The following is a 27,260-nucleotide window of genomic DNA, read 5'->3' as shown; positions in this document are numbered from 1 at the left end:
CATTTCCCAGGACCTGAAGTGGGAGTCCAACATCAACGCCATCCTTAAAAAGGCTCAGCAGAGGATGTACTTCCTACGGCAACTGCGGAAGCATGGCCTACCACAAGAGCTATTGGCCATCTTCTACACTGCTGCCATTCTCCTGCCTCCTCCCCTCTGGCAGGCGCTACAGATCCATGCACAGAAAAACAACCAGACACAAGAACAGCTTCTTTCCCACTGCCATTACCCTCCTGAACTGCTGATAAGTGGGGTCATCCCTACTTTGGCCATTCACCTACACATTACATACTTTATCATTCCAATATGCATCTTGCACACTACATTTGCACTATTACTTTGAACTCTACATCCCACTCCATGTGTACTGGTATTGATATTATGTCTTATTTGTATAGTTAGTTGTATTTTTTGTATATTGTGTTTATGTGCCTATATGTATGTTGTCTCTATTGTACAGTATGTCTATATGGCCAATAAAACTGATTGTGATTCTTATATATATTTTTTTATTTTTTGGTACCATGGTTGTTTTTTTAAAGGTTAGGGAATGTAAAAAAGAACGTTAGGGAAACGTTCCTTAAAGGTTCGATCAAGGTTACAACGATAGGGGAACATTAGGGGAGCGTTCCATAAAGATTACAACGTTAGGGGAACGTTCTCTAAAGGTTACAACGTTCTGAGAACGGTTGATGTAACCAAAAACTAACGTTCCCTAAACGCCAGGAAAACTTTCCATGTGAACCAAAAACTAACCAAAAACAAACCTTCAGGGAACGTTCCCGCAACCAAAAACCCACATTCTGGGAACCAAAAATTGTTACCTGGGAATAACATTTATCTGCCAAAGTACAAAAACTACATTAAACATACAATAATACATATTTTCACACCACTTGACATGAGCAAAACTCTCCATGCTCCACACAATACACATGCCATCATCAACTGTTTGCCTAATTTACCTGACTAATTATCTACAGGCTTAGGTTTAACTCTGCTAGCTAACTGCCTGTCTGTTAACTAGCAATGTTCTTAAATTTAACTAACTTCGAATTCACAAATTAGTAGCTATAGGTCACAGTAAAAAGGTATAAAAGAACACCAAACAAACTACTAGGGTTGTTTTTAACATTAACTACATATTTCACCGGGCATTAGCGACTCTAAATGACCGTTAACGTTAGTTAATACTTTCCTAGCCGGCACTAATCGCTAACACGTAGCGACGTAATCGCTAGAAGTAGTTAGAGTAGCTAACGTTATTCGCTATGCTAATCGCTGATGCTTCCAGCACATACACATATCCCAGCCTTGCATGTAGCGTTAAACTCAACATTACAGTATACTTTCCGACCCGAACAATTGTTCATAGTGTTCACAAACGTTTATATTGTATTTTGTCATGGTCCAACAGTTCAATTGTGGTTATCTTACCTGTGCAAAACATGTTTATGACAATAGTCAGCATCACTCAACATCAGTGCAGTGAACTCACTCGTGACTGTGAACGATGCTGATAGCGCTGCGCTCTGAACGCCCTCTGCTGAACTTTTTTCGTACTAGCACAGACCAGAGTGATAGAGAAAGACATATGGCTCTGGCACAGACCACATACAAAATGTCTAATTTTTAAATGGGGGGCTTCTATTATGCATCTAGTGTTTTCTAAACCAGTAGCTCACACGGTAGCCTACTTCACAAATGTACTGAAAATGGTCTATTAACCCCTTAGGGGGCACACATGCAGTTATTGTATTGCAGCTCAAAGGCCCATGGAGAAGGTACAGTGAATATAGTTTATTCCACTCCCCTAAATATATAATGTGACCAGGCTCACATATGGTCCATGATGAAATGCATAACCATGAAATGGAGAGAAAGGAGGGGAGAGCTGGCAGATAAGAAAGAAATGAGCACACGCCATTGTGAGGCAAAGAGTGTGTGCTGACCCCCTGCTTTCATTCTAGTAGTCATGGTCAATCATCCCTCCCTTTGAAGTGTCTTTCTCTGCTTTCATATATCAAGTCAAGACACAAGGCTGGCCTAACCCAAATACAAAACAGCCTCTTTTGCTCTCTGTCTCTCACCAAGACTGTGTAAATGTCTGCACCACAGTGTTCAGTCACATCTTCTAGTCGGTTTTGTGCCATGCAGTTATTTGCAGTGGAACATTATTAGCAGTATCAGTGGAGGAGGGCTGGCTCTCAGCTGTCTTTGTGAAAGCTGATTATGAGGAGTTTAATTTAATCAGATAAGGATGTCTTTGTTTATGAGTATACACGGCTCCAGGCACCAAGCCTGACAGGCCTTTAATGAGACATGCACTCCCCCTGCTGTTACTCTTTGTTATAGTCCGGCCACTAATAGCTCCTTTAATCTGTCAAGCTCACAGACATGTTACAACAGAGTTGTTCATAGTAGTTTTTGTGATTAGCCAGATATTCATTTTTATACACATGGGTGTTGGACTGTGGGGAAAAGGGGAATGAGTATGAGGAGGGCCCACAAAGAATAGATAAATTAATAGCTGTGGATGCAAGAATGGGCCCATATAGAGAATGCCTACAGGGTCCAGAAATGTTGTGCTACGCCCCTACTTATACATTATAAATGTTCACATTGCACTAACTTTCAGAACAATTCTGCAACCCCCCACTTCCGAGAGTCATATTCTGTGAAGAGTAAAATATACAAGCCTACCTTTGTATACTTGACTGTGAAACATCCAGTGATTAGTATATTGCTTGATTATGGGTATTTCATACATATTTAATACATTATAACATGTTATGTTGATTGCACCTTTTTGCTTTTTTAATGCTGCAAATACATATCTTTCCAAGTTATTTATCTACAGTGTATAATCTCCTTAGCCCTGAAAACAAGTGTTTTAGCTTAATGGTAGATGGGTAAGGTTAACCATCTAGGGCAATGCAAGAAATATTTTCTTATCAATAAATATTATTATCTGTTCTGCATCTGGGGCCTCTTGAAGTAAAGTGTTGGCCCTGAATCAGAATTGTAGACGTGCTCTCTGTCTTTTAATCTCAACCAAAGCTGAGGACGTGGGTGAAAGCTCTTGTGTCAGCAAGCATCTGGCATGCTGAAGTGTCCTGAAGGGAGAAATCTGTGGCAGCTTCAGCAGACAAAAGATAATTTCTCCTACAGGCCATTTAAATTATGAATGTTGAAGTGTCTTTCTGTTTTTTTTCTTTCACAATAGATCTCACTCATCTTTCTTTTTCTCTCATGCAAATCTATATGGAACATCAGCCAGGATGTCAGGAATGGACGCCCTGTTGGTGGACCATAATAAGACTGAAATCTCTCCAATAGACAATGGGACCTTCCTCCGTTTCTCCCCAACCTCTGTTTCCACATCTGCGGCTGCCTCGTCACCAGGACGTCCGGGCAACGTTTATGTTTACGTATGGATCTTTCTCGGCCTGCTGGTATTCCTCCTGACGCTGCTCATCATCTCCCTCCACAGGCTGAAAAACATCATCTCCTCCTCCTCACCTGTCCCCGACTGCAGCAGTGAGGGAGGGAGCTCCTTCACCAACATGGAAATCTGTAGCATCTCGTCTCAGAGGTCCACCATTTCCTCACTGTCCACCTAAGGGAGATGGGATGGAGCACATACAGACACATAGACATACAGTATATGTCCATGTGCTTACATGGTAAGCATGCACACACACAAAGCCCATGGAGGTCCAGCACCTTCTCACTGTGACATACAAATACAAAAACACTTTGTCAGCCACAAAGAAGCGGACAGCATGGCATTATAGTACATTTCATGCATGTATATTCTAATTCCGGTGGTCCAGTGAGTCAGGTATGTCCATGCGATTTGCATAGGCACAGGTGAAATATAGCTCACAATGTGATGAAGAGGTATTAAGGGGTGAGACTGACTGAACCCTTTTGAGCCTTATTTCAACGACAAAGAGAGATGAACCTGAGAAACTGCTCTTCCTCAGCAGGAAAAAGCATAGGAACTATTATCTTTCCTCACTGTTTTTGTAAAGTTAATTTATTGTACTGTACCTGTCATATTTACTGTGGAACAAATAATATTGCTTTATAGTGTGTACAGCATGTCTCATAATGTCTGTAGACTACAGTACATTGCCAAATCAGAATTACAATAATATTTAAGACCATACATTGTACAGAAATGCATGCTTGTGTCTCAGTTGTAAGACTTTTTAACCACATAGCAAATTTCTGTATGATTCCCCTGGGGAAAGGACAAGACATCCTGCTGTTGATGTAAAAGGGAGAAAGAAATGAGGGCTGTGTCTTAGACTGTTGACAGGCAGTCAGCCTCTGACTGCAGCTGTAGACCAGGTCAAAAGTGGCATAAACAACAAGATGAAATTCTGGTCCTGAAAGACAGTTGCAGCCTCCAAAGTGACTGATACTCTAAGAGCTCTGTGCAGGTGTCAGCCTCGTCTGTATTCCAAGTATAACTACAATAATGGTTGTTTATGGCTTAACATACATCATTTTTGTTTTAATACTGTAAGATGTTTCTTTGACATGGCAACAAAAATACACACTCAGAACAAATTATTAGAAAAAGGTTCATTCATCTTTGTCACACTTTTCCATAAAATTCAATATCAACTGATGGCTCAGAGAGCAGTGATGATGGCTACGAGGACACGGACAATACAAGGAGTCATATCTGTCAGTGTTCTTATCAACAAATCCTCATTTTTTTCAGTTGATGGTACTGTGTCAGCCAAACGCGTTGGTTTCCCAATCACAGTGTTGACTATTGGTTCATTATCTCAGCTGTTGACAAATATGTATGATTATTATGTCTAGAACCTGTTTGGTTTAAAGTACAAAAAGATGTTTTAAATAATAGCTAAATGTTGGTTTTCAAGTTAACCAGGAAGTAAACTCATTGTTTTAGCCTGGTGATGTTAAAAGAATAACCCCCTGATTGAACCCCCTGACTGTGTTTTGTTATATTAAAGCTCACATTTTCAGTTCTAGTCCTGCAAACACAAATCATCCAGTGAAAGTAGATTACATTATTTTCCTTGCATGATTTACTGTACTGGATGTAAATGCAAATCTGACTTTTGTCCCTCGATTAAATGAATGCCACTAAGGATTCTATCTTCTCTTACACATTGTACATATTCTCTTTTTTCATGCTTGTAAGGGATGTATTCCTACTTGTATCTCTATTTGATTACTGGGTCTGCTGCATAAGGTGCTTTAATATCCTGTTAACGGAAACTCCCAGCACCATGAGCCCAACAAGTCTACAACAACTTGTGACGCATGCAATTAACCAAACTCACACCTGAAACTTTACACGGTTTATCTTTAAACCGTAACTCTCGCTAAAATGCAACCTAGGGTCTTTTTGTTAATGTACCCGAGTCAAACTTTCGTTTAAAAGCATAATTAAGACAGAAACGCCACTTTTAAGATTTACCGTAATTTCGTTTTTCGGTCAAATTGCCTTTTGAATGGGAGTGCTAGGGGCACTTCTATGATAGCATCAAAATCACTATTTTTAAAACACTAAGAAGGCTCGACACAACATGACACTTTGCTCTAAGTATCACCAGGGGCTCTACACATGAACTCGGGCATCGAGAACATTGTTTGTGTACACAGAGTTTACTAAAAAGAAAGGTTTTGAGCAACTCACGTTAGCAGTTGTTGTTTATGCTATTCGCCATTTTCTCAGTCAAAAGAGTCGATTTCCGAATGCGAATGAACGGACTCCATAGGAGGAAATGTCGTTCTTATACAGTGGGGCAAAAAAGTATTTAGTCAGCCACCAATTGTGCAAGTTCTGCCACTTAAAAAGATGAGAGAGGCCTGTAATTTTCATCATAGATACACTTCAACTATGAGAGACAAAATGAGAAAAAAAAATTCACATTGTAGGATTTTTAATGAATTTATTTGCAAATTATGGTGGAAAATAAGTATTTGGTCAATAACAAAAGTTCATCTCAATACTTTGTTATATACCCTTTGTTGGCAATGACAGAGGTCAAACGTTTTCTGTAAGTCTTCACAAGGTTTTCACACACTGTTGCTGGTATTTTGGCCCATTCCTCCATGCAGATCTACTCTACTGTGAACTACTGTTTTGGGGCTGTTGCTGGGCAACACGGACTTTCAACTCCCTCCAAAGATTTTCTATGGGGTTGAGATCTGGAGACTGGCTAGGCCACTCCAGGACCTTGAAATGCTTCTTACAAAGCTACTCCTTCGTTGCCCGGGCGGTGTGTTTGGGATCATTGTCATGCTGAAAGTCCCAGCCACGTTTCGTCTTCAATGCCCTTGCTGATGGAAGGAGGTTTTCACTCAAAATCTCACCATACATGGCCCCATTCATTCTTTCCTTTACACAGATCAGTCGTCCTGGTCCCTTTGCAGAAAAACAGCCCCAAAGCATGATGTTTCCACCCCCATGCTTCACAGTAGGTATGGTGTTCTTTGGATGCAACTCAGCATTCTTTCCCCTCCAAACACTACGAGTTAAGTTTTTACCAAAAAGTTCGATTTTGGTTTCATCTGACCATATGGTATTCTCCCAATCCTCTTCTGGATCATCCAAATGCTCTCTAGCAAACTCTAGACGGGCCTGGACATGTACTGGCTTAAGCAGGGGGACACGTCTGGCACTGCAGGATTTGAGTCCCTGGTGGCGTAGTGTGTTACTGATGGTAGCCTTTGTTACTTTGGTCCCAGCTCTCTGCAGGTCATTCACTAGGTCCCCCCGTGTAGTTCTGGGATTTTTGCTCACCGTTCTTGTGATCATTTTGACCCCACGGGGTGAGATCTTGCGTGGAGCCCCAGATCGAGGGAGATTATTAGTGATCTTGTATGTCTTCCATTTTCTTATAATTTCTACCACAGTTGATTTCTTCACACGAAGCTGCTTACCTATTGCATATTCAGTCTTCCCAGCCTGGTGCAGGTCTACAATTTTGTTTCTGGTGTCCTTTGACAGCTCTTTGGTCTTGGCCATAGTGGAGTTTGGAGTGTGACTGTTTGAGGTTGTGGACAGGTGTCTTTTATACTGATAACAAGTTCAAACAGGTGCCATTAATACAGGTAACGAGTGGAGGACAGAGGAGCCTCTTAAAGAAGAAGTTACAGGTCTGTGAGAGCCAGAAATCTTGCTTGTTTGTAGGTTTACTTATTATTATTATTATTATTATACTTATTTTCCCGAGGAATTTGCAAATAAATTCATTAAAAATCCTACAATGTGATTTTCTGGATGTTTTTTTTCTCATTTTGTCTCTCATAGTTGAAGTGTACCTATGATGGAAATTACAGGCCTCTCTCATCTTTTTAAGTGGGAGAACTTGCACAATTGGTGGCTGACTAAATACTTTTTTGCCCCACTGTATGAGGCTCCTTTTTCAACTACAAGGTCAATATTGTTTTTCACTAACGACAAAACAATAAATTATCTGTGCATTTATATGGAACTAAGCTTTAGGACCTTTCCATCTTTACTCTCCTCCCTCGACTATTTTTGACTTGCGAGATGGACGGCGACCGGAAAAACAACAGCTACAGTGAGTTGTTCAAAACCGTTCTTTTTAGTAAACTGTGTACACAAACAATGTTCTCAATGCTTTCGTTGAGGTGTAGAGCCCCTGGTGATACTTAGAGCAAGGTTTCATGTTGTGTAGAGCCTTCTTAGTGTTTTAAAAATAGCTATTTTGATACTATCATAGAAGTGCCCCTAGCACTCCCATTCAAAAGGCCATTTGACCGAAAAAACGAAAATAAGGTAAATCTTAAAATTGGCGTTTCCGTCCTAAATATGCTTTTAAACGAAAGTCTGACTCGGGTACATTCATAAAAAGACCCTAGGTTGCATTTTGGCGAGCGTTATGCTTTAAGTAGCGCCACAGGAGAGGCTTTGAGTTACATGCCTTGCTTAAGGGAACTTCAGTTCTTTCATTGATTCGATTTAAGCAGGAGACAATGCAGGACCAGATCCTACAGATGGAAAAAGCATACAGCTAGTGCTGGAAATAGAAACTGGACATGTTGTTAAACTAACTGTTAAACAGCTCTGTATGTCTTACGTCTGTGTTCCTAGGAGGTGCTGCAGAAAATGACAGACAGTAACAGACTGAAATGTGTCTCTTGAAATCATCTGAAGAAGGAAGATTCCTTTCAGACTGGTGTCTAGTGAATGCAACAATAACACATCCTCGTGAAGCAAAAAGGAACCTTTTAGTGAAAGAGCATATTTGACCAATAAAGAGTAAAGTCATCAAATTCTTTGCATATTTTATTTTTCTTATCATGATTTTTTTTTTTCCAACTCACACGTCATATTTTACATCTTTGCAATAAAACATGAATACAATAGTTTTTAGGGTTTCATAGATCCAAAAATATTTAACCTTTTTTTGGATACATAAGTTGAACCTGTCGATAGAGTATGTGCATGTGCGCATTTGATCAAGATGGCTTCACACATACAGTACATCTCACATTTCATCCCCTGTCCTCCCTCTTTCCCACCTCTATCAGCTACAGAATCATGATATTGCTTACAACTGTGAGGTTGTAAAACCTAATAATCACACATGAGCTCAACGCTTTAAATACAAACATCAATGCACAAATAATCCCGAAGGGGAAATGGACCTAAACGAAATGGCAGCCGATCAGAAAGAACCAAGCTAATAAATAATGATATGTGATTGGTGCAAAGTGCAAATACAAAACAAACTTTTACATTGATTTGATTCTCTTTTTTTAAATAAACAACAAATGTGGGTAAGTGAAGCTTTCCTTTGCGCTTTCAGTCTTATTCAGCTGATTAAGTCTCCCATCAAGCCTGAACCAAGACTATATGTACATATTTGACAAAACAATCACCAAATATACAAAGGAAATCAAGTCAGTCTTGTGGTTGTCATCCTTGGTGGCACTGGCAAAATCTCTTTATCAGTACTATCTCCGGCAAAACAATCACCATCCTTGACACTGCGGTTATTATCATCAGTCTTGTCAACATTATAATAATAATTATTACACAGTATTTTACATACAGCAAGTCATTAATAAATTAAAGGTGATAAGCGCAGTTTGTGTAGTGAAAGAACATGTGTAGACTCTGAAGGAAGCAGAGCCTTATTTACATAAGAATTGAACCCTGCTGCGGGTAAAAGAAGAAAAAAAAAGGAAATTAACATTATAAAATAAAACCAGATAAAACCAGATAAGATGAAAATCTAATGAAATCATAACCCAAGGCAATTTTTCAAGGGTAAATTTTAAGATCAAGCCAATAGCACCGGTGTTTGAACAGTGGGTGGGGCTGGATCAATTCTGACCATTTCTAATCAGTTTAGACACATTGAAGGAGTCTTAATTTATAGTCCACCCAAATAATTCCCAGACTGAACTCCCCTCAAAGGAAAAGTACAGAACAAAATTGATAAAGGAGAAAAATATAAGTGAAAACAAAACTTCGGTTCTTTGTCTGTGAAGCATTAAGCGTACCAGGAATGGTAACTGCACCAGTCCTGTGAGTGGTACGGGTAGGATTGACCTCTACAAGGTCTGCTTGACTTGCTCTTCTGCCCCGTTCTGCAGTCTGTCTATTTTATGAGCAGGTTTTGGTGTGTATCTTCGGGGTATTATGGGTCTGTGGTTACACACGTGCGTGTACGTACACGTATGCACAGAGGAAGTTATTTCCACCAGCGCTGCTGCATCCACAACTCAAGTAAACTTCACAAAGGAATAGAGTCTAAGGTCCAGTACTTGTTTTTCCCTCGTCTCTGTACCTTTAGTTTTCCCGCGTTGCAGATACACAGCAGAATGCATCACCTCCTCTCCCTCTTGTTCTTCTCTCCTCTTTCCATTCTCCTCTCGATCATGCTGTCCACCTCAGTACCTGTTCTGGTGTTCGTAGTGCCAGCGGTTGAAGTCTATGTTGAACGCCACAATGCTGCCAGACGCCATACCAGTGATCAGAGTCCTGAGGGCAGAGAACACAGAAAGTCACATCTGTAAACCAAATTATGCAAATAAAATACTTATTTTTTTATCATTCCCTGGGCCTCATCTGAGGTGTGATTAAAATAACTGCCCCATTACTGATCATTCAGTAATCTCTGCTGCCTCCTTTGAGGTGACCAAGTTTTAGTAGTCCTTAAGGGGAAAAAAAGGTCCTGCTGTCTGCATCTTCTGTCTGTCAGAGTGGCCCCCTATCTGTTTTACCTCTGGTCATGTGAGAGATCCATGGCACGGATCCCTGCGTCACAGCCTGGATAGATGTAAAGCTGTTTGAAGTCGCACGCCTGCCACACTTCCACAACTCCGTTATCACCTCCTGTCACCAAGTTTTGTCCGTCGCTGCTCAACAGGATCGCCTGGAAAGAGAAAAAGAAGAGACAGAGAGTTTTCAAAGAGGCTCAAGGGCTTCAGTGTGTCGGGCTACAGTATATTGGATTGTTTTTAAGTAAATAAGTACAGTATTCATGCATGAATATACACTAAAAGAAAATTACAGTATCAACTCAACAGCCTTACCCGTGTGGAATCGTTGACCTCCATTTGTGCCAGCAGTTTTCCATTTATGCTGAAGTTGCAGAAACGACCTCTCTCATAGTAGATGATGCAGTGGCCCTCGCTGGACACTGAGATGAGGCGGGGCCGCTGACAGAGCTCTGGCCCCTCCAGGGCCCTAAGCAGGTCCCCTGTGATGGTGTGGACCAGGCACGGGCCCTCTGAGGTGCAAGATCAAACAAGATAGTAAAAGAAATTGTCAATATATTTGTTTGGAGAAATCAGCCCAACCTCTAAAAGAAATTCAGAAAACAAACTTTGTGGAAATCACTCTTAGGCACAGACAGGCCATAATAAAGACACACAAACCTTTAGCTCCACTGATGACCAATCCCAGCTCTGCACAGACAGACACACACACCACCTCGTGGTCATGTCCTGTCAGTACTGCCCTGGGAGCAGGGTAGTCACCTGGAAGAGAAAACAAAGTTAGAGACACCATTAACCTCTGGGAGCTGTAGTGTTTTCTGAACTAGGAACCTACTCATGTAAACACACAAATGTTTCCACCATGTCGCCACTCACTATTGTTAGGGTTGTCCCCAATAATGTGGTGTCGTCCACTCCAGTACCACAGAAGAAGAGTGGCATCTCTGGAGCCTGACACGATGTAGCAGTCTCCACCGATGTAGGACTCTGACCTGGCCAGACACGTCACCACATCCCAGTGGCCAAAAACTATCTGGGTCAGCTTTCCTGTGGAGAGGAAGGAGGAAGACGGCTAAGTCAGTTTGTGCTCTCTACTCAGATTTTTGAAGGCCATGGTTGCTTTACTTAACCAAGCTAGTTAGTGACTAGAGCGTCACTAAATCTAAATCAATAAATCTCTGGACCAATAAATAGAGAAATGTACTGTATGCCCAGGTGCAAATGTAAAAAAAAGAGTGTTATACTGTAAATCGTCTATAGATCAATAAATCTAAACACAAATCTAAATAAAATGGCAAATGCATGACTACATGATCCACATTTAAAACTGGACCTCGGATAGAATCACAGCATCAATTTCTACCGTGCTAAATGCTCAACATGTCTCATAAATACTACGAAACCTACCAGTTTCAGTGGAGTAAACACGGAAGCTCTTGTCCCAGAAGCCGCAGACCAGAATGTAGCGGTTGTCGGCAGTAACCACAAAACAGTGTGTGTTGATTTGGATGCTCTGGTCCACGAGGTCAGTGATCTGACGCTTGTTCACACCCGAGTTGTTTGCTACATAGGAGCACAAAGATGTCAGTAGGTTTAAAAAGGGCATACGAATGCAATATTGTTCACAAGCTATCAAATGAACTCTAACCTTTCCTGATCTTTCATCACTCAGGTTAGTTTTGCAGCCTGTGTCGTGGCAATATATGTACATAAATCCCCAGTGTATCATGTGATATATTGACTTCAGTCCCACTACTTGTGTCCTTAATATTATCATTACATAAAACCAATTAAATCTGCTGGAAAGATTTTTGTGCACTGACCTATGAGAGGGTCCATCTCAATGGGGAGATGATGAGCCTGCTCTAGGGAGTATCCTGGAGCGCCACGGAGGCCTGAAGGATACAAGGATCAAACATTACAGACAGTCACACATACACACCTGTACATTCACACATCATAAAACAGAGAAGGATAAATGCTGAACCACAACCTCTCATATAATGCCCTGGTCGAGTGCTCTCTGATGCAGGCTTATGTTAAAGAAATAAAAGCCTCAATAAGAAAAGTCACTTGAGCTGCTTTATGACCCCCATAATTACATTATCACAATTCATTAACCTACCCCGCTGTGCTAATGAGGTCATGAAAGGTTAATTGAGGATTTAATTAACAAATATTTTTATGTCAACACTTGGACAAAATAAGTAAACAAGTAAACAAACACTTATATAATCCAATCAAAATTGCCTCAATAACTACCACTGAAATGAACTAACATCTCACTGGGTTTATAAGCACTACAGACTTCCATAAAGTAGTCTTGATTGTATAGCTACAGATAATATTTTCATTATGTAATTTATATGAATACATTTGATTAATCCTTTATTCAGTTAGTCTAAAATATGTCTGAAAATTGTTATGAATTACAATTTCATACAAAAAGTGATGTCTTTAATTTGCATTTGTCTGATAAATCATCATAAATTACCTCAACAACTAATTGATATCAAATTATCAAAATTGTAGCTGATGCATGTTCTGTCTATGACTCATTTCAGCCCTATTATGAACATCTTGTTACTATCAACGGATTGCAATAGTTTAGTTTCCTCAATTCCTCAGAAAGTTCCTCAGAAAGTTCCTCAATTTAGCTAAAATAACAATACTGTATACTGTTAATGTAATGTCATGTTGCATTCTTCACAGTGGTGTAACTTAAAAAATATGTATAACTTGAGAATTTTAAGATTTAAATTCCATTTTGTAGAGGATTCCTTTATCATGCACTCACCGACTGTGTTGTGCCAGCGGTTGACAGCAAACAGCCGGCTACATGTGACGGTGACGGCTGCCGGTATGCTGAGGTGGGGGAGCGTGTTGGCTGCGACATGAGTGACGGGAGAGTTGGAGGGGAACTTGAGCACCATGATGACATCCTGCTGCATCTGATCCTTAAACATCAGTGGGCTCTGGGGAAGGAAACACTGGTGAGACAGACAGAGAAAGAGAGAGGGACAGAGAGAAAGAGGAGGACAGAATGGGGAGGGAAGGTCGGGGGAGAGAGGAGGAGGGAAATGGAGACGGAGGAAGAGGGAGAGACAGAACAGATGGGACAAAGGGGAGGTAGGGAAAAGGTATATTAGTGGGAGCACAGGGTCAGAGTAGGTACACACACTGAGGGTGGCTCTAGGGCTAGGAGAGGAGGAGGCACTGGTTGGTCGGGGTTCAGGACTGACAGGTTTGGGTTGACATGGATGGCTCTGATGTGGAGACACTAAGGCCCCGTTCTGCTGAGGGTAGCAGGAAGGACAGAGATACTAAAACATTACATACACTTGTATGTAATAATCTCTTAACTGGTATATAGGGATTAAAATGTGTTGTAAATATGAAAAATAAACTCCTCAACCTGTCTATAAAAAAAGAGAAACATTGGAAAAAACTCTCTTCCTGTTCCCAAAGTGAACATTTTTAAAATAACAACCTCTCAATAAAATAACATGCAAAAAGAAACGTGCAAAAAATAAATATGTATACTTCTGTTATGTACTGTATTTCAGTAGGTCGCAGCTGAGGTCTAATATGCGAGTACAGCTGACTTGGTGTTTTGTGTAAGCATATATGGAGAATACGGTTATGAAACTTAAAACTGAAATACAATTTGCTAAGGATGTCGAGGTATTCTCACCAGGTGCATGGCGGAGGAGCGAGGCGGGTGTGGCTCAATCAGCAGCTGGGAGGGGATCTGACCACACGCCTGAATCTGGGACTCAATCACCTACAGTCAGAGAGACAGAGATGGGGTTACAAACTTTTGAAAAACATAAACCCCCCCACTTGCACTCTTTACTCTCATTAAATATGCGTGCTTGTCTTTTTTGTATGCTTTCTAAACTACATGCATGTACTGCTTGTAATTTGAATTCATCCCTAGGGAAAGCTATTTTCTCCACCATAAGACGAAATCATGTAGTGTCTATTTATCTCAGAGCTTTATACATTACATCAATCTGATGCTGCCATATGATCTTGAAGGCAGCTTTATCGCGGCTTGAGGAACTCATGAGGGGGACATTTCTGCACTGTAATAATACTGTACATTTGTGACTCAAAACTGACCTCACGTTGCACAGCGTCTGCATTGTCTAGGTTGATTGCTCCCTCATAGGACAAGAAGTTGAACACGTTGAGAGCTCGGACTGCTTCTGGCCCTCGCTGCTTGTAGCCAAATATAAGATCAATCCACTGGTGGAGCTGGCACGACACAAACTCGCTCTCCAACGCCTGGTCCAAGTAACGGGTGTAGAGAGAGAAAGAAAGAGAAGAGTCAAGAATATGTTCAGTGTCTCTCGAGTGGATTTAAAGGCAGAGACAACTAACTTTTCTTTTAGCTTTTTATATTTTAGGAAAGAAGACTGTCCCTCACCATCCGGTTAATGCGGACAAAATCTTCAGGTTTCTTGGCCCAGGCGGGAAGCTCCACGTCACACACAGAGACTCCATCATCACGCACCCCGAGCTCGTACTCATTACTGTTAACAAACATCTCAGGCAGGTAGTAGAACTCTGGGATCAGCTCCTGATGGACATGACAGAAACACATTGGTTATTTTAACTAAATGATTACTTCCTAAAATTATTATTATTGATTTTACAAAATCTGTGACGACATAAAATATTAAAGCTGACACACATACGAGCTGTATTAATAACTTCCTCCAGAGCTAAAAATACTTTCAGCTATTAACTGTTTCAAGCTCAGAAAATAGAATTGCTTTACTGTAAGTACTGCTTTTGACTTTTAATGCAAAACACTACCTGCTCATTCACTCTCTCCTCAAAAACCACATATAAACAATAAGTTTCAGTTTGAAGCAAAATTATTTTTTTTACGTTTGTATGACCGCATGTTGTATGTCTCGGCCTCATGTGAAATTCTGCTCCCTAGGTTGAGATCCAGGGCTTTAGACGTGTGTTAATGTCTTCAAGTGGCTATTGACACTCCTCATACATTTAGGGAATTAAAAACTAGAATGACTAGCAACATTACGTTTTTAAACTCTGAAACTGTACTTATTGTTTCATTTTAATGTTCAATATGTTTGTTTATGTACGTGACATTCCTTCAGCTCATCAGGAATAGTTACCTTGACATCAGCCGTGTCCCTCTGGCAGTTCCTCCACGAGCAGCCGATGCCAGAGAAGGCTCTCTCCGGATGGTCGAACTTGTTATCGTTGGCGTTGAGGAAAAACGTGGTAAAGGGCTCCTACGGGCATACACATAGACAAATTCATAAAACAGAATCCTAGTGTCTCTCCTGTGTGTTCAAGCGTGGGCTAAAGGTTAAAGTCTGTAAATGTGTAAACTGCAGCAGGTACTTACTATTCTGAGCATCCACATCAGTGTTGAATGAGCAGTGGAGTACAGGGTTGTATAGTGGTGAGGAGGCGTGCTGTCGTCGTCCCACGTCTCGTAGCGTTCTGCATAAAACGCTGCTCGCTTGGGATTCAGTGCACCGATTGGCTGGAAGAAACCGGAGAAAACATCGGCTTAAGTCAACGATTACACAAGAAACCATACGTGTAGTTTTTCTTGTCATGCATTATTTAAAACTGTCAACAGTTGAACAATAAAACTAACAAGCGCATGCTCATTCTGATCCTCTGTAGGAGGAGGGAAAGCAGGAAATTACACCCACAGTGTTATGCGGCTTTGTTTTGTTCTTACTCTAACTAGTGGAAATGCAACAAGAGATTCCTGCTGAGCCTTGGTACATGAGTGGTACGGCTTGACCAGTATTTTACCCTTAATTTGGGTTTATAGCATCTTCTAAGCAGCACACATGCTATTCATTGTAAAAAGTGCATTAAGTGTTGTGTGTTAGGGGTGCTCTAACCTTGGAGAGGTCTCTGAAGTTGCCAGGTAGAGTCAGATCGAGCTCCTCTGAATCATAGTTGGTCAAGACCCAGGGGAAGATGGGGTACTGGTTCAAATCATTATAGGTCCGCCCTGAAGGGACAAAAGATGGATGGGAGAGGAAAGAAATGTCATTGATCCATTATAGTTGTGTCACGAGATGGTCCCACACTGTTACAACATGCTTTATTGTGTATACTACGTCAGTTTGAGTTTTACATTAAAAAATTAATACATTCTATAATATTTAAAGTGTAAAAAAAAAAGGGATTTACAGCATTGGTGCTACCAATTTTCAGGCTACAACACCTCCCCGCCTAATAAATAAGGATCAAACCTTTAATTAATTGCTGATGCAAGTAAAGATGAAAGTGCCAGACTGGTATTACAATCACACCGACTAAGGTTGCATGTTAGTGTGATAAAAGATGTCCCCAACACAGAGAGAGGCGTAAATGCACAAGCTGTTGACAATCTGCTACACGCCAGCATATGTTAAGGTGTTTAACTTATGTAGTTTCATTTATCTAGATGTGCATTTGAAAATCATTCTGCATTTTAATTACATACATGTATCAATATATATATATATATATATATATATATATATATATATATATATATATATATATATATATATATATATATATATATATATATATATATTGTATTATGTTAATAAGTGGATATTTTCTAGTATATAAAGGACCTATAAAAACAATAAAATAGCAAATGTTTAGCTGCAATAATTATTTTACAATTCATTACCAATTCGTCTATTGTCATTGTGGCTGTTCATATATTTTTATATGTATGTGTATTTACAGGTCACACTGGTGACTGTTGCTATGCAAACTGCAGATGAGTTGGAGCTGACAAAGGTTTATCTTATTCAAATCTTCCAGGTCCTTTATCTGGTCTCTTCATTCAAGTCTATTTATACATTCGGCTCTTTATTCATGCACATTGAGAGAAATACAAAGAAGTCTGCAATTTCTTCTGTTTGTCTGTGCTTTATTTTTGAACAACACAGCACAACAGAAACTGTCAGAGAAACCAAATAAGGTCACATTAGGAAACTCTCCACAGCAAATAAGCTAGAAAATGTCATCATCACACAGTAGAAAGAATGGAAGAAAATGAAGGAAACATAAGATCCACAATAAGAGACTTGACAGCTCATGAAATTTGATTGCAATTGAACTTTACCTGCAATAGTGTTGAGGAACATGAGGTACTCAAAGTTGGAGATCTCTCTCCTCTGCCAGCGCTGCGTCATGTTGGACGACTTAAAGAGCTGACGAGGGGTGGCCAAGGAAATCCGCCTGGGACACACACACACACACACAGAAGTTTATTTCTATCACACCAGCAAGAAATACTTCTCTAACTCAGAATAGTGGTGGACAGCTGATTATACTCTGCACCTACCTGGCCTGGGGCAGGCCGTAACTCGTTCCTACCCCAACCCGTGGGAGACTGTAGACCACCCTTTTCACTGTGGCCTGGTCCGGGAAGTTAAACATCACAGACGCTGGAGAGAGGAAGAGACAAGAGCATATAAACAACATAAAGTCAATCACTCACCATGACGACTAATGTTGAACTGGTACCAAACAGCAGTACAATACTGTATAGTGGTGGCATTTGTGACAAGACTAGAGCCCAGGTAGCGTTAGTGCTCTTCATTCTGAACTATAGTAGACTGAAGGGATAACAATGTTGAATAAAAGGAAAGGCAAAAGAAGAGAGGATACACATTTACATAAAGAGGCTATACTCTAATACAGGTGTACTTCAGTCAGGTCTTACTGCATTCTTTTTCTCCTACAAATATTTTCACTTAATTTTTTTACTCAATACACATTGCTAAGAGCCACATTTTAAACATCATTTGGATATCTATTTTTAATACCATTTCTTTCTAGACATTGCACTAATGATGGTGCTGAACTTGAACTTTAAGTGGAAAAAAGATACTGCTTGCATATGTGGTATTTTTGCACTTATTATGTATTTATAGGTTTGACGACCATATTTATGGCAGAGAAGTGGCTGGGATCTTGTAACAGACTTTTGGTAGCAGGTGCATACTGTACAGTTTTGAGAAATCAATACATGTGACTATGTCAATGCAGGTAATAACAAATGTGCAGACTTACTTCTGTTGGCCATGAAGACCTCTAGTCCAGTATTCTGCAGCAGGCAACGTCTGGAAAAAACCGCTCGGATCTCACTGAACATCCATTTACCGTGCAGACCCTCTGAGTAGGCCAGTACCTGTTGAGGTTGGACATCCTTTGAAAAAAATATTTTAACATAAAGACAAACCTATACACTTATAGACAAATCAACCCCAAATTATTTGGATCAATAAATGAAAAGCAGTAAGTATGTTTGCTTGTTTTTATAATACAGAATGACAGCTTACTTTAGCCTCAGTCGTCTTGAATGTAGGATCCTCTTCATCCACCTCAAAGTAGATCTCAGTAGTCGTGATGGACAGAGTGCCCCGAGCCACCACCACTGGAGCTACCAACTGAGCTGGAGTACTCAGAACCACAGGGCCTGGGGACACACACGTATTACTCAGGTACACACGTACTGTAATAGAGTAATGTCAGGTTAGTTAAGATTGATTATGTATTTGTTTATTCTACTTTACATACTATTTAAACAACCCATCAGGTGTGTCAGAAGTCAGAGAGGAACTGGATTAAATTAGGTATTTAGTCTTGCATCAGTTTTTAGTAAATTATGATTTAATCTTATTGAGTCCGATAAATCAGCTGGATGGTTAGTGCAGCTTCAAAACTTTCAAATGACTTGCCTTTGGAGGTAAAAAGTCTTGGACGGAAACGTACTAAAAACAAGAGTCATAGACAGTTTACTGTTCAGTCGTTCTGTAGCATGGTGACTGTGTGTGTCTTTATGTGAGTGCATCTTACCAGCAAGGTTATCAATCTCTTTTTCCTGCAGCAGGCTGACAGTGTCATCGTCTCCTTCCAGCATTAACTCCGCCTCTGGGTTCTGGGTGACCACTGATTGGCTGCGGAATGTTTTCTTCGACTTAAGTCCCTCCTCATCTTCTTCTGTACCTGTTTGAGTGTGTTTTTAAGTGTGCATGTGAGGGTTGGGTGTATGCAAAAAGCAGATATTGACCAAGTACAACATGTTTGCATTTGTACACATTACTGACCGTAGTCCTCCAGAGCTTTGAGTGACACGTCGGCGTGAGTGGATCCAGATGCATTTCTCACAAATCTCCTTCTCCTCCTCAGGTCGTCCTCCCAGTAGTCTAGACGCCAGAAGTCATGTAATTGGCTGAAAACATAAAAGAGGAGAAACAAAGATGAGTCATTTCTGTTGTGGTAGGAAAACAAGGTGTGCATTATGTGACTTTTCCTTCAAGAACAAGAAAGTTGGAATTACAGCTGAAGTTACAGGTGACATTTATGCTGGCAACTTCCAGAACAAATTTCCGACAGTCAAAAGGTTGTTCTTTATTGGGTTAAAGGGCAGTATTTGACCAGAGGGGTGAGTTTGACAAGCCTTTCCAACTCTGCAAACACCAATAACTGGCTTTAAGAGGAGTGGAAAAACATCAAATTGACTGATCTACCCTATAGAGCCAAGGTGTTTTATGAAAAAAACAGATGAAAAGCAAGGTTTAGACATCAAGTGTGATTGCAATTTTCAATAAGCATTATGCTAATGTAAAAAAAACATAAAAATATAATCGAGGCCAGAGCACTTGAGATGCAATTTAACTTTAATTAACTTGTCATGTGAATGCAAACAGTGTTTATTAACAGCATGCAAGTTGTGGCATACAATGTACTTAATCAAAAGTGACATGAGGAAGACAGGCCTCAGATGCTGCATGTCACATGTTCTCAAAATAAATCACATGTCCTCCCTAAGTCTGGAGGCAGCTCTGAATAACGAGCAATCATTGATTTAATGTGTGTGTGTGAGTGAGTGGGCTAAATAAGGAGATAAGTCTTTCACAGCTACCCGGCAGCTACGTTGTTAGGATTCAGCTGTCTCTGTGTGCTGAAGTCGATGTACGATTAATTATGTTTATTAAGACCTGATTGTTTCATGAAGCCTGCTTTACACGGACCATGTCTTTTATAAATATCTATATTTCAGCACTGATCATATCCACACTCTGAAAACTTGAAATAGATTTCCTGATTCTGTGATGTGAAGCTAATGCTACCCTACTGGCTTCATGAATTTATGGTTTAAATGATGCTATTTTTTTTTTAAATAGCAATAATATACAGTGGTAATGTGTTATAGTGATATGTTCCGAACATGATGGAAGGTGCTGACTTATTAAAAAAAAACAGAACCAAAAGAGTCGTTGATGGGGCGGTCAGCTAGTCACGGGTGAACAAAATGAACCAGGTCCGTTCCCCCCGGTAAAAATTAACAAATCGCCTATTGACTACACATACTGATGCCATTTTCTCATTATATGCAAGGAGTGTTCCATGTGCAACTGGTGTAACGTCTGCTGACAAATGACATCCTGTGGAACAGCAATCTAAAAATGTCCCAGAGTATAATTTGACACGCAGTTCCTCGCATCTCCCGCTCACCTCTGCGACATTGTCCCCCACGCTCCGTGCTTATTGGTCAGGATGTTGAGGATCTTCTGTTTCAGCTGGTTAGCGGTCACATGATCTCTGTGCTTGGCGGCACTGATGAGGTGATCGCACATTTTCTCCTCCTCTCTCCGGTCCGCAGCGTACTGGGCACAGTTAGACTGGAGGAAGGTGGGAGGTAGTAAGAAACCAAAGAGTGTTACTGTCAGATATGAGGAGATTGTGGTGTTGCTGTACAGTATGTCCTCCTGAAACACTTACTGATGCATAGGCACAGGAAATCAGTTTACATTTACTAATTGGAAGTATTAATCTACAAAATAAATGCATGTATTTGTTGGTGACAATCAGTAACAACAATGAGCATTACACATTAGCCCCTTCACATGGCTTTTAACCCGCAGGCTTTAATGATGTCACATCATGACAAACAGTACAAGTGGTGCTTTGTGTTTACCTCGAATTCAGCGTGTTTGTGTACATCCTCTGCCCTCTGTCTGTTCAGGATGAACTCTGCTTCGTTGGCAACACGCACAATATGATCCTTCATGGCGTGACAGAGAAGTCTGGTGGAGGGGTAAAGAGAGCGACAAACATTACAGGCCTTAGCAACACCTCCATTTAGAAGAAAAAAATCTAATTCTCAACGCAAGTTAATGTAAGCAAGTTTCCATCAATATGGCAACCTTTTCTAAATGATATCAATAAGACTGGTCCGGCTGCTAAAGCTTATGTATGGATGGGTACAGTAAAAAACAGTATGTTTAAAAAGTAGCATCTTTTTTATGGATGTGTATGGTTTTTTGTGTTGTCCTTTAATTATATATAATAGAGTTTGGAGTAAAATAAAAACAAGATTACAGGCACTGAAAATAGACCAGCGCAAATCAACTGCACACTTAATTGCACTGTAATGATTCGATTTCCTACTGAACACACATGGCACTGTGCATTTATCTTGGAAAGGTTCTCATTAGAGCTCTATCATTCCCATTAGTTGTGTGCACTGATAACACTGTTGCTGTTAACGTGAGAATCACAGTGAATTATATGGGGTGATAATCAGTCTGTGTGATGGATTACCTTCCCTCGTTGATGAGCTCAATGAAGGCCAGTCCAGCGTTCTTCTGAATGGAGTTTTGCCACTCCTAAGTGTAGAGGATAAAACTATCACTGCCTATGTAATTTCATGATATACATTTTCTGGAAATGTAGAACAACATTGTTCACAATGGCCTAATGTATATTGTCTATGGTTAAAAAAACAAACATGACAAACCACACCAGAGCTATGTGGGTATACATGGTATAGCCTTCACAAATGTGTATAGATAAATAGAGAGATAGAAACAGCTTTATTCAAGAGGAAATATAGAGGCCCATCCTCTACCATCACCAGTGTAAAGGTACACAAGAACGAGACTGTACAGAATAAGGATGAAGAAACATCTAAAGAGCTTTCTAAGTGTCAATGAAAATGCACCCGTCTAAGAGTGTGTGAGTGTTTAATGTGTCTGTCCATATTAGAGTGGAGACTTCTGAGCAGAATGAGAGTGTTGCTGAAAGCCTCAAGCTATCAGAGCTCCATTAGCTCCACTAGCTCTTAAGGCTGTGAAGGACACGTGGGAGCATCTCCTGTTACACCCCTTCCATCCAGAGGATCGATATCTGGGCTAGGGTTCGCTCTCCTGGGCATCTAATGGCAGACGAGGCCGGAGCCGGGGGTAATACTATACATGCTGACGAGCAGCTAGGCAGCAGAGTAGAGGGGAGGAGAAAGGAGAGGGAGTGGTGAGAAGACAGGGCAGTGTGGAGAGTGGTAGAAGATGAAAGCAGTTGCCACCGAAACACTGAGTTAAAATGGACCAGAAAAGCAGAGGTGTCTGATGGTACGGTTGAAGATGAGGCAGTAAAAAAGGAGAGAAGAAAGCTGAGACCATGGTGGCTGAGTTGAAGAAAAAGAAGACAAAGAGCAAAGAACTGAGGGGCTCCTCTCAGGACAAGAGCTCTTAGAGGCAGCCAATGAAACAGACAATAGTTGGGAGACAAACTTCATAATATAAAAGAAAAAGCACACTGGTCACCTATGCTATCAGGGGAAAGCTCTGTATTGGTAAGTGCTTCTCTGTTGTTACTCTGGCTGTTGAGTGTTATTCAGAAAAATAGATATAGTGACTTTGAATGGAAGTTAGATAAATGAGCCCAATACCATTCTAAATAGATTAAGCTGTGATGCTGTTGTGATGTAATTTTGTTCTTAAAAGTAAAATCCAGTCATGAAAGTGTATGGGATTGACAGGAAAAAAGAAAGGATGTGGCCTTGATATTGATGAGGAAAACCTGTGGTGTGATGATGCATATAAGTTGATATTATATTACATCCGCAATGCGCTCATTATATAGTCAACCCTGCCTCACAGGGCAGATCAATAACTTGTCAGCTTCCTGTGTGCAACTGACTCAGCCGATGACTATGTGTCAAAAAAAAAATGGGTATGAATGGGTAAGAAACCTGACAAATTAAGGACGACTCTTTCAGGCTTTGGCAAAATGGATATGTGTGAGGACAGTAAATAGAGAGACCGAGAGGAGCAGTGAGGGGTTACCAACCTGAGAACACAGCAGCATTACGAGCTCCACCACAGACGTGCTAGACTTCATGCACACTAGACCTGCAGCACAAAGAAATACAGCAGTCAGGAGCCTCCCTTTCTTTCTCTCTGACACACACACACACACACACACACACACACACACACACACACACACACACACGAAATATCATCAAAGAAGACACTGTAGTGTCAGTGGCTTCTGTTACTGTATACAGTCATTGTAGTCAAGTTTATAAAAAACATGCCACAGAGAAGACAGGAACAAACAGTAGAGAGAAAGATGATTAAAGAGAGAGTAGGGGGTGGGAGGAGAAGGAGCAGGAAGGGAGAAGAGGGAAAAATCAACACTGAGACAGTGGATCACAAAAACAGGACGCCAGGAAGCAGGTGGGCAGAGAGAGGAATGCATCACATTCAATACAAACTGTAATACCATATATTAATGCTAACACTGAACAAACAGTAATCTGATTTCCAAATGTCGTTATCTAGCTAGCTGTTTGAAAATAGTGCAAAATACTGTGACGTCATACCTGCTTGACGAATGAGTGAAGCAGCCAGCTCAAAGACACTCACCCACTCATTCACTCACTCTCAACTAATCACACAGTAATACATCCACTCGTCCACTCACTCGTTTCTTTTTCTCTCAGTCTTTATCATACACAAACATCGCGGTGAGGGACAGTGAATGGGGAGACTCCACAGAGAGACGCCAGTTATAGAAAAAGGAGCCGTGTACAGCACCTGTACCTTCTATGAGCAGTTCCTGCCCATGGCTACCCAGCAGCGTCCTGGACAGGAAGGGAGCAAAATCCACAAAAATCTCCCTCAGCAGGGGCGCCACCTTCTCCAGAGCGCGCTCCAGCTTGGTGGTGATACTGTGGCGGAAATAAGTGAGAGGAAGATGAAGAGAATAGGAGTGAAGATAATATAAGCAACATACAGATGAGGTTAGAGGAGCATGTGAGGAAGAACTCTGGGGATATTGTATACAGTAGGTGAGAAAGGGAGCGAGAAAAACATGCAAGAAAGAAATGAGTAGAGAAAACGGGAGGAGAGGACAAATAAAGGAGAGGAGATGGAAAAGGCAAGCTTAGAGACGTTAAAGAGAAAGAAATAGAAAAATGTTTGAAATGGACACAGAAGACACAAAATTGTACAGAACTGAAGTGTATGTAATGATGGTTTGGTATGGAAGTACTATGCCTGGGTTAGTATTGTAAGGAAAGGTTGATGGCACTATAGTTTTAAAGCTTTAAATTGTTAATCAATTTAGCATTGTGAAATGGGTGAAGCTGGAAGTGCAATAAAAGCTAAACCTACAAAAAAAGTGTCCAAACTTTAAACTGCAAAATATTGTATAAACTGTATCTTGACTTGCTACACATCTTAATATTAGTGGTTGTGTGTGTGCACAGGTGTAGATGAAGTGCAGAGTAAAATACTTTTCTTTTCTATGTTCAGTTAAGAAATGGAGAAAGTAAGGCAGGAAAAGTACAGCAAAGCAGACTAAAATATGGAGCCATGATGGCAGTGAAGTGCATATTCTCGGCCTAAGCATATGACTTCTGAAACAGACCTGGGTCAATAGTGTTTACAAATCTTCATTTGGTTTTAAGCTGCTTAGAGTAGCAGATGGGTGACATTTACAAAAGTTACAATAAAGGTTAAAACAGGATTTTGAGTCGGTTTAGGCAAACTGTTGCTACAAATTATTTGCAAAGACAGTTTGACTCAGGTCTGATCTTTAGTGTGGGGTTAGCGTGAGGAAACGGCCATGCCAGAAGTGACAGCGCTGATATAAAAATATGAGTGATGCTAACTGTTGAAGCTGTTAACAAAGATGTCTGTCCGTTCTCCCAACGGCATTCTGGGTACATTAAGTAGTGGATTGGGCGTAGCAGAGTGTGTGTGGTGGAGGTGGGGCAGAGGGGAAAGGGGTGGACGAGTATCTCCTTGCCTAAAACACTGTCCTGCATCTCGGGGAGCTGCCTGGAAGCCTGCCAGAGAGCTAAAAGACTTGAGCTCAGGGGGCGTCTGACCGCTGCGCAGCGCACATTGCGCCACCTCACAATAGGAACTGCAATACAAACCACACACATTCAAACACACACATACAGACATGCACACTGATTAAAGAACACATGCACACGCACGCACGCTCTCTGTCACATGCGTGTGCACTTTCAGAAGCACACGTTAACTGCACATATCACAACAAACTGTCTAACATGTCTAAGGAGAGAGTACATTGACAGAAATGTTACAGTACAAATGGCAAAAAAAAAAGAAGATATATTTTTTATTGTAATGCTATTTCCTAATTACTAGCATATCATCTTATATTTTATTAGCGAGTGTCAGATGCCTATACAAAGTATTAAAACACACCTAAAACATTGATTTTTATGACAATTTCATTTACATGTTTTCAAAAAAGTAATCCATCAGGATTGCTGATATTTGCATACTCTACAGTATATTGTAATTGTGACATTAAAACACAGCTGCCATGTCAGGGATGAAAAGCACCATAGTGTAGACTGAGTGAGATGTGTGGGTGGTATGCGTGCATGCGAGCAAAACATATGTGAGTGAGTGAGTTATCACAGATTAAGGAGTTTTACTAGCTTTCAGAAAACTAATATTATTAGTTAATATCAGCTTTAAAGAGCAATATCTGGATCAGTCCAATATCCTTTTAATGGCTGATAACTCAACAGTTTTTAGTGACTTTTGATTTCTAGTCATTTGTCACGCAGTGCAACTACCAAATTAGCAATTCAAGTTTTGTCTTTTCTTTAAGATTTGGTAAACTTTTAACATATCAGAATTTTTTTTTGCATCTACATTGCTCCTGACATTCTTAAAAGATGTAATGACTAATCAGGCATTTTTACCTAGGCCTCAAAAAGCATGTGGGTGCACCCTGGTTGTCCCCAATCTAACCCTGCTGTATAATATCAGTAATGACTGTGAGAGTGAGCTGCTAGTGATCATTATTTGGGAAGGATGAAGACCTAAGTGTGAAGTGAAAGAGGGACAGGAATGAAGTGGGAAAACGACAGGCACCCAAGAAAACAAACAAATCAACGTAAAAACAAAAGCCAAAAGGAGGAGAAAAAGAGCGGGAGGAAAGTGAATGAAGAGCGGTGCCATGTTGAGAGCTCTGACCTCATATTTTCCATCGTGTCTTCTGGCATGGGTGCCACCGTCTGCACAGCTGGCAGATTCTTACTAGTAGCACCGTTAACAAATGACGAAGAAGAGGAGGAGGAAGAAGAGGCAGAGTCTGTGGCACCTTGACAGAACAGAGAGGAGGGAGAGTGATGAAAAATAAGAACATTGTAACATGAATCAAGCATGACCAAGATTATCGCACAGGATAACAAAAAAGGAAATGTATTAATGTCCCGGTCAGTTGCGACCAAATTCAATTTGGATACTATTTCACCGGACGTGCTGCTGCTTGTCTTCTGGTAATGGCCCCAGTTTGTGAAAATAGCTTTGCAATCAATACACAGAATCCATTCAGGGGAACAAATCCCTTCCTTGTCCATTATGCATGTATGATACAGTCTAATATGTCTGACTGGCTGTCAAAGCCTTGAATACAAATCCACTCTTCTACAATGAATGGTCAGTGAATGTGTAATTGATTCTTATTTTGTCATCAATTTATTCTATCCTTCTTTGGGTCAAAGAATATTTAATACATGCTTTTCTCTGTATCTGTTTTTTTTTCCCGACATGGAGTACCAAATATGTGAAAGGTGCATGGTCCGACATCAGAGATGAAATTAACTTTCTTGTTTGTGGCCAGGATATCTTACACTTGCTGTCCTATCTGCA

At 40.6% G+C, this 27,260-nt stretch overlaps 2 protein-coding genes across 2 annotated transcripts in view; one reads left to right on the top strand and one right to left on the bottom strand.

Annotated features, from left to right (window-relative positions):
- The first annotated feature begins 3,281 nt into the window (after nt 1-3,281).
- On the top strand, nt 3,282-3,623 carry sertm1 (serine rich and transmembrane domain containing 1). The gene has a single exon (XM_078265358.1). It carries the CDS (start codon nt 3,282-3,284, stop codon nt 3,621-3,623), a length of 342 nt encoding a protein of 113 aa, XP_078121484.1.
- A 4,688-nt stretch (nt 3,624-8,311) lies between these two features.
- nbeaa (neurobeachin a) overlaps nt 8,312-27,260 on the bottom strand; it is a 60,634-nt gene continuing 41,685 nt past the window's right edge. The window contains exons 32-58 of the mRNA XM_078266720.1: nt 26,583-26,709; nt 25,369-25,488; nt 24,159-24,286; nt 23,401-23,462; nt 21,874-21,938; nt 21,248-21,356; nt 20,785-20,951; nt 19,374-19,498; nt 19,123-19,272; nt 18,606-18,742; nt 18,337-18,454; nt 17,606-17,708; nt 17,384-17,499; nt 16,155-16,267; nt 15,641-15,781; nt 15,405-15,524; nt 14,684-14,836; nt 14,377-14,541; nt 13,946-14,035; nt 13,049-13,241; nt 12,075-12,146; nt 11,659-11,814; nt 11,128-11,298; nt 10,912-11,013; nt 10,567-10,763; nt 10,255-10,406; nt 8,312-10,012 (exon numbers count right to left, since the gene is read on the bottom strand). Of these exons, the coding sequence (XP_078122846.1) occupies nt 9,922-10,012; nt 10,255-10,406; nt 10,567-10,763; nt 10,912-11,013; nt 11,128-11,298; nt 11,659-11,814; nt 12,075-12,146; nt 13,049-13,241; nt 13,946-14,035; nt 14,377-14,541; nt 14,684-14,836; nt 15,405-15,524; nt 15,641-15,781; nt 16,155-16,267; nt 17,384-17,499; nt 17,606-17,708; nt 18,337-18,454; nt 18,606-18,742; nt 19,123-19,272; nt 19,374-19,498; nt 20,785-20,951; nt 21,248-21,356; nt 21,874-21,938; nt 23,401-23,462; nt 24,159-24,286; nt 25,369-25,488; nt 26,583-26,709 (3,443 nt within the window). The 3' untranslated portion in view covers nt 8,312-9,921. The remainder of the gene's footprint in view (nt 10,013-10,254; nt 10,407-10,566; nt 10,764-10,911; nt 11,014-11,127; nt 11,299-11,658; nt 11,815-12,074; nt 12,147-13,048; nt 13,242-13,945; nt 14,036-14,376; nt 14,542-14,683; nt 14,837-15,404; nt 15,525-15,640; nt 15,782-16,154; nt 16,268-17,383; nt 17,500-17,605; nt 17,709-18,336; nt 18,455-18,605; nt 18,743-19,122; nt 19,273-19,373; nt 19,499-20,784; nt 20,952-21,247; nt 21,357-21,873; nt 21,939-23,400; nt 23,463-24,158; nt 24,287-25,368; nt 25,489-26,582; nt 26,710-27,260) is intronic.

Source organism: Sander vitreus, chromosome 13, assembly GCF_031162955.1.
Source record: "Sander vitreus isolate 19-12246 chromosome 13, sanVit1, whole genome shotgun sequence".
Lineage (NCBI taxonomy): Eukaryota > Metazoa > Chordata > Actinopteri > Perciformes > Percidae > Sander > Sander vitreus.
This window is presented reverse-complemented; position numbering and strand designations above follow the sequence as displayed.